At 41.8% G+C, this 12,137-nt stretch overlaps 1 protein-coding gene across 1 annotated transcript in view; it reads left to right on the top strand.

The window, feature by feature from the left end:
• Window positions 1–6,516, top strand: part of LOC139650047 (slit homolog 1 protein-like) — a 39,500-nt gene extending 32,984 nt beyond the window's left edge. Inside the window, exons 28-33 of the mRNA XM_071526586.1 lie at window positions 230–458; window positions 609–739; window positions 875–1,029; window positions 2,182–2,470; window positions 2,664–2,875; window positions 3,071–6,516. Of these exons, the coding sequence (XP_071382687.1) occupies window positions 230–458; window positions 609–739; window positions 875–1,029; window positions 2,182–2,470; window positions 2,664–2,875; window positions 3,071–3,309 (1,255 nt within the window). The 3' untranslated portion in view covers window positions 3,310–6,516. The remainder of the gene's footprint in view (window positions 1–229; window positions 459–608; window positions 740–874; window positions 1,030–2,181; window positions 2,471–2,663; window positions 2,876–3,070) is intronic.
• Window positions 6,517–12,137: the final 5,621 nt, after the last annotated feature.

The raw sequence follows: 12,137 nt of genomic DNA, 5'->3' as shown, positions 1-12,137 counted from the left end.
GGAGAGGCTTCATCAGTTCTACATCAGTTCTTCTTCAGTTCTTTCCCATCATTAAGTAGAACTGATGAAGCCTCTCAGATGAGTGGTGAAAAAACTCTTCATTTTAAGTGGATTTTAAGTGTTTTTAACTTTGGACACAAATCTACTAAAATCTAATTTCACCTTCCTCTAACAACATTATTGTCCCCCCTTTCTCTCCGTCTCTCTCTCTCTCTCTCTCTCTCTCTAGTGGTCAGCTGTGTGAGGTGCCTCCATCCCCACTGTCCCTGTGTGAGCTGGCTGACTGCCAGAACGAGGCCCCCTGCGTGGAGCGAGGTGGCCGCGCCCTGTGCCAGTGTCTCCCAGGGTTTGGTGGGCCGCGCTGTGAGAAGCTGGTCAGCGTCAACTTCATAGACAGAGACTCCTACTTACTGCTGTCTGACCTCAAGAACTGGCCCCAGGCTAACATCACCCTACAGGTATACACAGTGTGTGTCGGTGTGTGTGCGTTTATGATTTCTGCAGAATAGTAGAACATGAAAACGACTAACCCAGCCCTTCTGAAACCTAGAGGCAGAGAAACAGCAGAGAAACTCACACAACAAAATTGCCTTTCTCTCTGTGTCTAGGTGTCAACAGCAGAGGATAATGGTATCCTGCTGTACAATGGAGACAACGACCATATTGCTGTGGAGCTCTACCAAGGTCATGTCAAGGTCAGCTATGACCCCGGCAGCCAGCCAGGACACGCCATCTACAGGTATGGAGCCACGAACCCCTTGGAAGGATGAAGTTTATTCGTTTTACTATCACTGTTGGCTGATTGTGTTGGCATTTGTTAATGTTTCTCTTCATTGCTACACCTGTTTCTGTCTCCCCTCTCTTCCCTCTCCAGTACTGAGACTATCAACGATGGCCAGTTCCACACAGTGGAGCTTGTGACCTTTGACCAGATGGTGAACCTGTCCATCGACGGGGGTCTCCCTACCACCATGGACAGCTTTGGGGCGGTGCGGCCCCTCAACGGGGAGGCTCCGCTATACGTGGGGGGTAGGGGCCCTCTCCAGAACACACCTCCCTCCTCTGCAGGCACTCTTAACTACTACACTACTGTCAATCACCACCCCTCCCCCTCGCTCTGTCACCACTGCAACCAACCCCTCCCCTCAACCCCTCAACCCTGCAACCCAGCCCTACCTCCACCCAAACCCAAACCTCCACCCACACCATCCCCACCTCCAGCCATGACTGTGTTTGCTAGAGGCCACATATTAAAGCACAATTCAAGAATTGCACATAGACCTCACAATATATTATATGCACATAATCATTGTCATAATGAACAAATAATCTATTTCAACATGGCACATATAACATATAATAATTCTCCAAAACCTCTGCTTAGTCCTGCTCAATCACACATCATATAGTGACTGTATGGTACACAGTGAACACTTTGCCCCTCTGTTAGCTTTATAGCACAAAAGGTCTGTTATCTGTACAGCACATTTCTTTATGGTATGGAAAGTACGCCCTCTAGTGACTGATATATGAACTACCAGACACAGTCTTCACTTCAGACAGTTTTGTATTGGCATGGATTTTGATTACAGAAAATGCAACCATATTTATTTGTATGTGTGTGATTTGTCAGTCCGACCACTCCTGAGATCGAACTATCAGAAAAAAATAGTCAATAAGAAAACAAAGCCTTTGTTACATTCAGGGCCATGCAGCCACTGTTTGTGGAGATTGAAGGTTATAAGCTGTGCAAAAAATGTCTTGATATCAAGAGTGGCTCAGTCAGAGTTTGTACAGTTTGTTTCAGTGATGTGATGTGCTGTGTTGTGCTGTGTTGTGTTGTACTGTTCTTCAGTGAAAGTCACTGTTTGTCACAGCTTGCCCAGCATTCATATAAGACTACAGTAATCATTTCCTTGTACATGTTTGCCTTTTACTGTCCTCTATTTCAATGATGATGTGTCTCATGTGGAGCAAATGCAACCATCCAATCTGTATACAATTTTAAAAATGTAACATATTTAAATCTGAATATATATGCACCACTGGGACATACATCTGTTTGAAAATGCCTTCCTCCATTACACTCATATCAGTCCTGTGTTAGCTGTCTGTCTGTGGTCCTGCTTGTCCATCTTCACACCTATAAACATCATCTCCTTCCTCTCTCTCCTCCTTCAGGTATGCCAGTGGACGTGCACTCGGCAGCTTTCCGCCTCTGGCAGATCCAGAATGGTTCCAGCTTCCATGGCTGCATCCAGAACCTGTACATCAACAACGAGCTCCAGGACTTCACCAAGACCCAGATGAAGCCCGGCGTGGTCCCGGGCTGCGAGCCCTGCAGGAAGATCTACTGTCTACATGGCATCTGCCAGCCTGACGGGGCCCAGGGCCCGGTGTGCCACTGCCAGCCAGGCTGGAGCGGGCCATACTGTGACCAGCCTGCCACCAACCCCTGCCAGGGCAGCAAGTATGTTAACATGCTATGAAACATGATATACAGTACTTAATTTCACATATCATATGTATTGCTGCCCATTCTCTTCCCATACAATCTAGTATGGGAAGAGAATGGTTCAGAGAGATTTATCATTTTGTTTCTACACATCTACAGACTTCCATAGAACTTTGATACAGACTAACTGAGCGTTGTCTCTTGGCAGGTGCGTGCATGGAAAGTGCATCCCGCTGGACAGTCAGTCGTACCGCTGCGAGTGTGTGGAGGGTTACCGCGGTGCCCTGTGTAACCAACAGGGGGAGCTGTTCAACCCCTGCCGCCGCCTGGCCTGCAAGCACGGCCGCTGCCAGATCTCCGACACAGGAGATGCCTACTGCCACTGTGAGAGCGGATACACTGGAGAACTCTGTGACACAGGTTGGTTTGCTGTATCTCAGTATGTCTTTAATCTCAAAGAAATGAAAAACAACTGCGGGTTTCATTCTTAGGGATCACTTTTGGTAGTTTGCTTAGTTTTCATTCCCAGAAAGGTAATATGGCTGTAGTTTATCGCTAATCCATATATCACTTGTAGTCATACTAATGTCTGTGGGTGTTTTTGCTCATGTCCAGAGTCTGAGTGTCGAGGGGAGCCTGTGCGAGACTTCTACCAGGTGCAGCGAGGCTACGCCATCTGCCAGACAACACGCATGGTCTCCTGGGTGGAATGCACCGGAGCCTGCGACACAGGAGCCTGCTGCGCCAGCCAGCGGATGAAGCGCCGGAAATACACCTTCGAATGCAGCGATGGAACCTCCTTCAGCGAGGAAGTGGAAAAGACCATCAAGTGTGGCTGCGTGGGCTGCATGTAGCACCATTCACACACACTTGCCGCCGCTGCCACCAAGCAGAAGATAGAAAGGAAGGAAGGAAGGAAGGAAGAGAGAGGACTGGAGGAAAGCGAGGGAGGGAGGGAGAGAGAGGAAGAGAGAGAGAGAGATTATAAAGAAATATATATAAAACCTCTATCTATATATTATGGACAACAATGTTTGTAAAATAGGACATTTCCTCCCCTTCCAAGGGTGTGTGACCTACAGTAACACAGAGAAACCAACAACATGAACAACAATATAGAGAAGTGACAACAACAGCAGCAAAACCATTGTATCTGCAACATTGTTCCAAGGGGTCCAGAGATTTCAAGGGTGTTGCATTCAGAGTGAGGCATCCCTCCAATCCCAATTACCCTGTGTGAATTCCCCATTCATCTGTGAGGCCTCTGACAGCTTAGCCACCATCTACCATCTTTACTACCTGGAGGCAGTGAGGACAGTGGGGTCCAGCCTGGCGAAGAATGGCAGGAGGACACATGAATAGAGAGGGAGAGAAAGGGAGAGAGAAAGAGGGATGAGTGGATAAGAGGAGAGCTGGACCGTTTGACTTGGCAAAGCTATCTTGAGTTGAGCTTGGCTGGGCTTAGCCGGACTGGGCTGTATCTGGCTTGGGTTGAGTTAAATTTGTTGTTGGTTTGGCGTAGTAAATTCCCTGCCGGGATGCAGTCATCCATCCACACATGCACATGTAGAACTGAACAGAGGAAGGTAGGGTTAGAGTGGCACATAATCCAGCGCGGATGTGATGGCTTCGAGGCCGGGTGGTCTGGTGTCACAGTTGTGTGCTGTGAGTTACCGTATATAGAGACTCCATAAGTATAGAGACTGCACTGACTAGCAGCACTGAGAACTACAGTCATACACCCCTCCAAAGTACATGATCACACATGCATGGCATACACACATGTACACAGACGCATACGTCCATACACAGTCTTACACTAGCCGCAGTGAGAGGGCTTGTGTGGTACAACTATCTATTCTGTTCATACAGCAAACCCAGCTAGCGCGGGCAGTGCCCGGTGGTTATCGGTCCCCCAGCATGCATTGCCTCAGGGTTAGGATGATTTGCATAATCCCTCCCCCTTTGAGCAGGAGGACGTTTAACCCTCCTCCCTTCGATGCCTGCAGTATTAAACTTGTGCAAACTGTTGCATGTGTGGAGAAGAGTTTGCCAATGAATATGTAGAGCTTCTTAGTATCATCATAATGTTATTACAAAACAAAAGGTTGCAGAATTTTTTTCTGATTTTGTTTTGTTATGTCTAATTTCTTATATTGATTTGTTTTATTTTTGTTATATTTTGTTTCATGATGTAACCTAACTCCTTTAGCCCCGCCCCCCCTCCCCTTTATACAGAAATGCCTAACAGATTCTAATATATATATATTTGTATTTCATTTTGGTATAGTATTTTTCTATGTTAAAGAGTAAGTCTGTTTTCTGGAAGCTTTGGGACTGGTGGAATGGCATTCAATTGGTTCCCTAGGTGTTTTTATTTGTTGATCTCACTTGCTCCAACAAGCTAATTTGTAATTGGCCAAAAAGACAGCGATTGGCCTTGTTGTATAGGAGGCAGTATTGGTCTAGAAATATGTTTAATATTGTATATGTTGTCTTCCATGTGAATATTACATCTAATTCATTGAGAGTCTGTGCTTGTTTTTATTCCTTTATTTATTTTATCTAAAGGTTTTTTCCTGTAGAAAGTAAAAGGCATAAATGTTGCTGACTTTCAAATATTTTCAAAATTTTTAAAAAGAAGAAAAAAAGGTAAAATAAAAAACAAAAACTAGCATAAAAAAGCTGTAAGGTATTTGTAACATCACTTAATAGCGAGTTATGACAGTGTTTCCTCCTCTCTGGCTCAGACATTCCTCATTTGCTGCAGGGGCTGGAGAGGCAGAGCCGGGACATCTGGGAGACAAAGAGATGTCCCCCCTCAGATGGATTTACCCTGTAATTACCATACCACACCTAAAGGGTTCTGATTGTTTTCATGTTAATTTTGTTGAAGTGTTGGGTTGTATTTCTATCATTTTAATTTGAGAAATGTTTGCCATAGAGAGAAGTACTTTGAGGTGTTTTTAGTTCAAGAGAATCAAAGTAGTCAAGCTCAACTGATCATAAGCTGCTGTCAAGCCAGAAGAAATAGGATGAAGTTGCCTCTGTGGACAATGATCAATGTTTAGATATATCATCCTAGATCTGTTTCAATAGGCAACTACGTGAAGCATTGTATGCCTACTACTGACAGATAACAAATGAGGAAGTTCTGGCCATTTAAATGTCTGTCAGTCCTGATCGGCTGTACAATACACAAAAGAGAAGAAACGGTGCCAATTACAGTGAACAAAACAGTCATACCTGAATGTATAAATGTGTATAGATAAATATGACCTATGCTTATTCATGAAGTGGTAACTTTTAGCTGTTATTTAGTTTCCAATGTAAGATATAGACATCACATTCTGTTTTATAAGTGACAGTCCATCAGGATGGCGTAGGCGTTGTTCTCTCTGAAGAGAGGGATCCTGTTTATCCCTGTCGCTGATCTAAATGTTAAAAACCTCCTTGAGGTGTGAAAGGCTGCAGATCCCAGATCTCAGCTCTGTACCAATCGCCCACATCACAGAGCTCCTATCCATATTGCTTCCCATGTTAACTTTGTTTTACATACTGTTAATGTGATCCCAGTGGTGTACAATAACATTCAGAGAAGATCTCATAAAGGATACTGATGAACAGTCACTGTCATCTTTAGGCTGTGTGCCTCATAAAGGTGCATATTTAGTCGAATGTGGCTTTTCATGTCTCCTTTCCCTCTGCACTGATCTGTGCTGGACAGGTGAATTCAACTCCCTGCTAGACATCTTAGTGGTGCTTGTGCTATATTGAGATGTAATTCAGTTATCAGGTCAGGTGACCAGAAACACAGTTTTTCCATGCTACAAACTGTATTCATAAACATGTTAATGTAAATGACACAATGTCTCTGTTGTATTGAACTGGTGCAAAAATTAAGAAATATCTCTGGTTGGGTTCTGTCTGTTTGCTTTGTACGTTGCAGGATTGATGGTGGGATTGAACTGAAAAACTCCCAATAATGCTGAATGTATGTAGTGCCACCGACAAAATGTTTACCAAACCTCCACTCTTTTCATTAATTAAACTTAAATGTGTGTGCTTTTAAAGTTGTGTTGTCTCTTATTGACTTAGGTGTGATGGGGGGAAAGTAGGAAAGTAAGTCTAACCTTAAACTATAGAAACTTTGAGCGTTATCAACAGGTAAAAAAAACAACAAAAAAAGCACTCATGATGTGTTAGACTGAATACATTTGAATCAATAAACAGAGGGACAATGCCCAAATTGTCCTAGTCTAAGGACAAAGTGCCCATGAGCAAGGCTCTGGACCAGTGATCCCACTTAATTCATAATGCCAAAGTGTGGCTGCAAACCAAACCATAGTTCTAAAGATGCCAAACCTCAAAAGTAATGAGATGAAACTGGTCAAGTATAGTTATTGACTGCAATATTACAACATAACTTTTAATTTAAATTTCAATTCAAGACAAATTGTTTTCATCACAAAAACAACAGAGACTATGCAGCCACGAATCAGGATAAAATAACAATGGTTTAGTCTATGCATTCATAATCAATGTAGAATAAATAAATAATATATAATATATATAATAAAGTAGAATAAATTCAACACATATGCATCTGCAACAGAACGGTAGAGTAAGTGTCATTGGAAAGGGTCGGGATAACAACAAACCTCTAAAGCTCATTTCCTTTGTGGTCCACAGATGTATTTTTACCAGATATATACTGTATATATATTCTGCAGATTATTTAGGGAACCAAATTTTGACAATTTCAGTTGCTGATTTCGATCCTGGTACATAAACTTTTTCTGCATCCCTCTGTGACAACAGTAACATTATCTCACCACTAGAGGGTATAATTAAGTGCACTGGTGACTTCAACCAGATGCCTATTCACAGGGCAAAATGAAGCATTCAAAAACAGAATCAACTATGGAACCTAATGTGCTTCACAGAAACAGGGCAACATGGCTGCCAGGTAAGAACAAGGCTTGGATTTACCAGGCTGCTATAGCACAGTTGCCTCGGTAAGGATGTGATGCTGAAAGACCTTACTTCCAAACACCCTGGGCTACATCACTGATAATGTCCAGGTGTATAAGGTTTATCTACAAACCAAGTACTGAACTGATTTATATATTATATGGCTATAAAACGGATCCACTGTAGATAACACAAATTTTAGCCTACAGTTCCTGTAAATAAGAAATAGCTTCATCTACTAATACCTCTGTACTGCTCTGCCCCTGTCTTTCTGTCTGATACTAGCGATTGCCTCTTCTTCCAAAAAAACAGTCTTCTTCATCCTAATTATTTGCACTTCCCTGCAACGGCTGCAACACAAAATAACTCGGTACATAGAGCGGATATGGGTCTGTTATGTAATGCCTCTCCCATACACATTCTGACAAGTGTACCATCTATGCACTTTCCCACAATGCTGTTGTAATTTGTCTGGATGTTGCTGCTCGTTTTATTTCTTGTGCTTGTTGGTGCTTTTTATGTGCTCTAAAATGGTTTTAATGTCAATGTCTGTAATGTGTGAAACCCGTTTGTAAAATGCAGTTTTAAATTTGTCTAGTTAAATAAGGCTAAAAACAACCCAAGAAACCAAACATAAAATTCAAACATCTTTATATCAACTCCAGCAAAAATACAAAGTTCTTAACATAAAAGATGTATCATTCTTGGGATTACCACAAATAAAGCAGTTATTTCTTTCTGATATACAAAATCAAAATCTATAAATAGCAACTGTAAAGAATAAACATGTTCAAGTCTGATATTTGGTGGGTTGTTTAATTTAGATCCACTGAATGCATTAGCCTACATGGAATTCTTAAATAACAATAAAAACATGACTTATACGTTTTGCATTTACAGATGATTACTCTCTAAAGAGAAATGACCATAATAAAAAAATAATACTGTGCTAAAAATGGTATTTTTTCCTTTGAAGATACACTAATGGAAGTTATTTGTAGAAGTAAAGAAACTTCACATTATGAGAACATCTGCCAGACAGTCAGTGAAGATAAAAAAAAACAACAAAACAAACAAACACAAAACACTGAGACACACTGGGATGCACAATTGAGAGACTAGCCAAAAAACATTATATCTAACTTGTGAAAAATCAGGGGAAGGAATTTGTCAGCCAGTAACGTGCCATTAATTTCATGAGGTCACAAATATTAATCATATTAACCAACCAAATGTACACATTATTTTCAGGGTTTTGTTATTCAAAAACATTGTTGCCAAAGTGATACACAAGCCACTGTCACAAAATCAACTGATGGTTTTTCAACAAAGCTTCATGACAGGCACCAAAATGTGCATGCATAGTCTTGACTGGGGTTAGTATCTGAAAGAACGAGGACATAACAAACTTAGTTCTGGATTTCAGCTCTAACTAGGCAAGCTCTATTTCAAGAGTTGCAAAAATGGATTTGCAACTCTCTTCACATTTACAAGACGTAACGCATGCAAAAGCAGGTAAAAGAGAAGTTGCTATTATAAGCAGATAACGATGAGGGTAATGGTCAGAAGTAACTGCAGAAGTACAACACAAATCAATTTTAAAATTGACCCTAAAGAACAATAAAAGAAAAACAAAAATGTACAACCTGTTTTGTCATGACACAAATGCAAAGAGAGAGCGTGCCTGTTTGCTTAAACAATTAACACACTCATGCCTGCTTCAACATCTAATACAACTAGAATAAGAACAATTATGATGTTAATGCTCTGGGAAAATGAGTATATAAAAATAAAAATAGCTCAACAGAGAGTAAATCAGAATAAATCATAATGCCTCAGTCAACATATTCAACATAAAGGATTTACACATCAAGCAAAGAGGCACATACTGTGCTCTGCATGGAACGGAAACTATTTGCACACATGGAAAGAAGCAAATGCATGTTGACTGCCTCTCCAATCTTTATAGCTAGAGGACTGAGTTTTCACATTTAGCAACACATTCTATTACTTTACACTTCATAAATAAGGCACCTGGTCACAACAGTCACATTCACAAAGCTCTGATTGGAAGACAGGCTGGAGATACCAATGGCCTAATTATTATATGCAAAAATACTATGTAATAATGATTTAAGCTGATCTCCCATGCTTCTGGTATCATGCTCTCTGTGAAGTTATATTCTACAATGTTCACTAAATACAGAACATGCAATTGTCCAAAACAATACTTGTTCATATTTACAATGTGACAAAAAACCAACCCAAAAAAAAAAAAAATGGATGGTGAATGAATTTGCTGTCACCTTTATAACATAGTCTGGCATCAAAGCTCCATATGTTTTCCCAGTCTGCAAAATGAGTTTTGATATGCTATTAATGTTATCTCCAGCCATGTCATAGAGCGCTGAAATACAAAGCCAAAAGGGAAACTATGTCTGCTAAGTGTCACATGGGACTTGTATGTAGTCCTTGAACGTATACAGCAAATGTTCAGCAAACAATCCATCACCATTTGCATTTTGACGCTGAAGCTTTACAAAAGCATAAATGAATCTCAATCAGCTTTCCTTCTTAGCACATTTGCCGACTGAAAAAGGTATTCTCTAAACAGTTTAATGAATACACAAAATAGTTACTTCTAGTCCTTTTGAATATATTCCAGATAAAAGAAAATCACCAAATCCTTTTAATAATAAATGTGATCTCTGTCTACAAGTCTGCTTTATTTTGCATGTGATGTCCTGGTGCGCTTAGCTGGGGTTTCTAAAAACTCCTGAGCTCTCTTTGCTGCCAATTTTGGGGTCGCACTTCGTGACAGGGAGGCTGCCCGACCTCTTTTCCCAATGGATTTTGGAGTCCCACTTCTTGTCAGTGTGGGTTCCTGAGCTTTCCTGACAGATTTAGGAGATCCACTTTGTATTGTCATGGACTTTGAGGCCTTCTTTGAGGCATAATTGGGTCTCCGACTCAAAGGGAGTGCCGCCTCCATCTTTCTCTGGGACCTTGTGAGTACCTGGTCGGGTGAGATCGGGACCTTAATATCCACGCTTTGTTGTGGGGCTTCTACAGCATTGTCAGCATCTTTACTTTCAGTGGTTCTACTTTGTGATGATTCCTTTGTTTGGATTTTTGCAGCATTCGCTTTATTCAGATATTTTTCCACCTCCATTTTGTCTGCTTGTAACTGTTTCTTATTTGGGTCAACCTTGCTTGTAGGTGTGTGGACAGGATTCTGGTTCATTTGTTTTGAGGACCCTAGTCTTTGAGAACATCTCTGTGGCGAATCAGCATCTTTTTTGGCCAGATCCCTTGAAGCTCTGCTACTGCTCTGAGCCTTGACTGCCCTCTCCTGAACAGGAGGCTTTGTGGTAGTTTTTTTACCAGTCAATGTTTTCCCTCTCCGCATTTTTGCAGCAGACTCTTTCATTTGTTTAGTAACAGGTAGGCGTGATTTCTGTCCCTTCAGAGCTGACTTGAGATTTGACTTAGAGGCAGACTTGGAGGTGGTCAGAGTTTCCATACTGGTGGCTTTCAGCCTTTTTGCTGGGGTCTCTTTCAGCCTAACATTGCTTTGCTGAACCTGCATCTTCTCTCGGATGTTAGAGTATTTCCTCAAGATCCTTGCACTAGCTGGGTTCTTGGATTTAGTTGAAGCTTTCTGAGCTTCACGTATCGGCACCTGGGCTTCAACAGAAGAGCAGCATGGCTTAGTCAATGTCTGAGTAACATTGGGAAGTTCTCTCTTCTCTTTCCCTTTGACTATGTTTGCCTCTTGCTCCAGTGCTTTAGCAATCAGTTTCTGACTCTTGGGGTTGCTCTTTACTGGAGAAGCGATGGCAAACTTCTTCAAATGTTTCTTGAGGCGCTCAGCCTGTAGGCTTGGGAAAACCCCTTGGGAAGTCCCTGAAACACCAGAGGAGCTGTGGAAGCACAGCTGAGTTTCCGAAGGAAGACGTGTGTTCACCTTCTTGACAATGACAAGGGACTTGGTTTCTGTTGATTCAAGGAACCAGCGACAAATACTGGTGAGGTCAAAATTTTTCATGAAAAGCATTTGCACCGGTGAGTATCTCTGGTGTTCCAGAGACTTTGGTTTCCGTGTCCTGCGCTTGCTCTTCCAAATAGCTGCCTGCCTGTCTGCCTTGTTTTTGTATTTTGTTGCTGGCTGGCCTTCTTTGTCCATTTGCACCCAGCCTTTCTGCATTTTATCATACTTTACGTTCAGGTTTGTAATCAAGTGTTGGTTTTCTTCTCCATTCAGAGCTTCAAGGAATTTGTGAGCAGTTTGTTTTAGAGGCTCTAGTCTTGGCGTGATGAAAGGCGTCACTGAGCTGGGGGGCAATATAGAGCTGACGGACAGTGGAGAAGACCTTACTTGAGCCTTAGTTATTCTTTCTGGCTTCATTCTGATAGGTGACGATGCTACATCCCTCTGTTTCCCAGCTATATTAAGAGCACTGGTAGAGGGTGTGGCCAATCTCTGTGATCTCAAAGCTAACTTCTTGTTGTCCACAGGAGATGGTTGTTGGGTAAGAGACTGGTTGGACATTTCAGCCTTACTGCTCTCACTCCTTAATGGCATTCTCATAGGTTTGTCTGAAATGGAAGAACTATTGTAATCTCCACTTGTGGATTTGTCTTCTAAAGAGGATGCCTCTGACTTCTTCTGCAAAGCCAAGTCACTTGCCTCTTCTTCCCTTAGGAG

This window comes from Centroberyx affinis, unplaced genomic scaffold (assembly GCF_046629955.1).
Source record: "Centroberyx affinis isolate AG114_WGS23_722 - 3 ecotype Tasmania unplaced genomic scaffold, CSIRO-AGI_Caff_v1 ptg001434l_1, whole genome shotgun sequence".
NCBI classification, from domain to species: Eukaryota; Metazoa; Chordata; class Actinopteri; order Beryciformes; family Berycidae; genus Centroberyx; species Centroberyx affinis.
The sequence above is the reverse complement of the archived record's forward strand: the minus strand, read 5'-3'. Positions and strand labels throughout refer to the sequence as shown.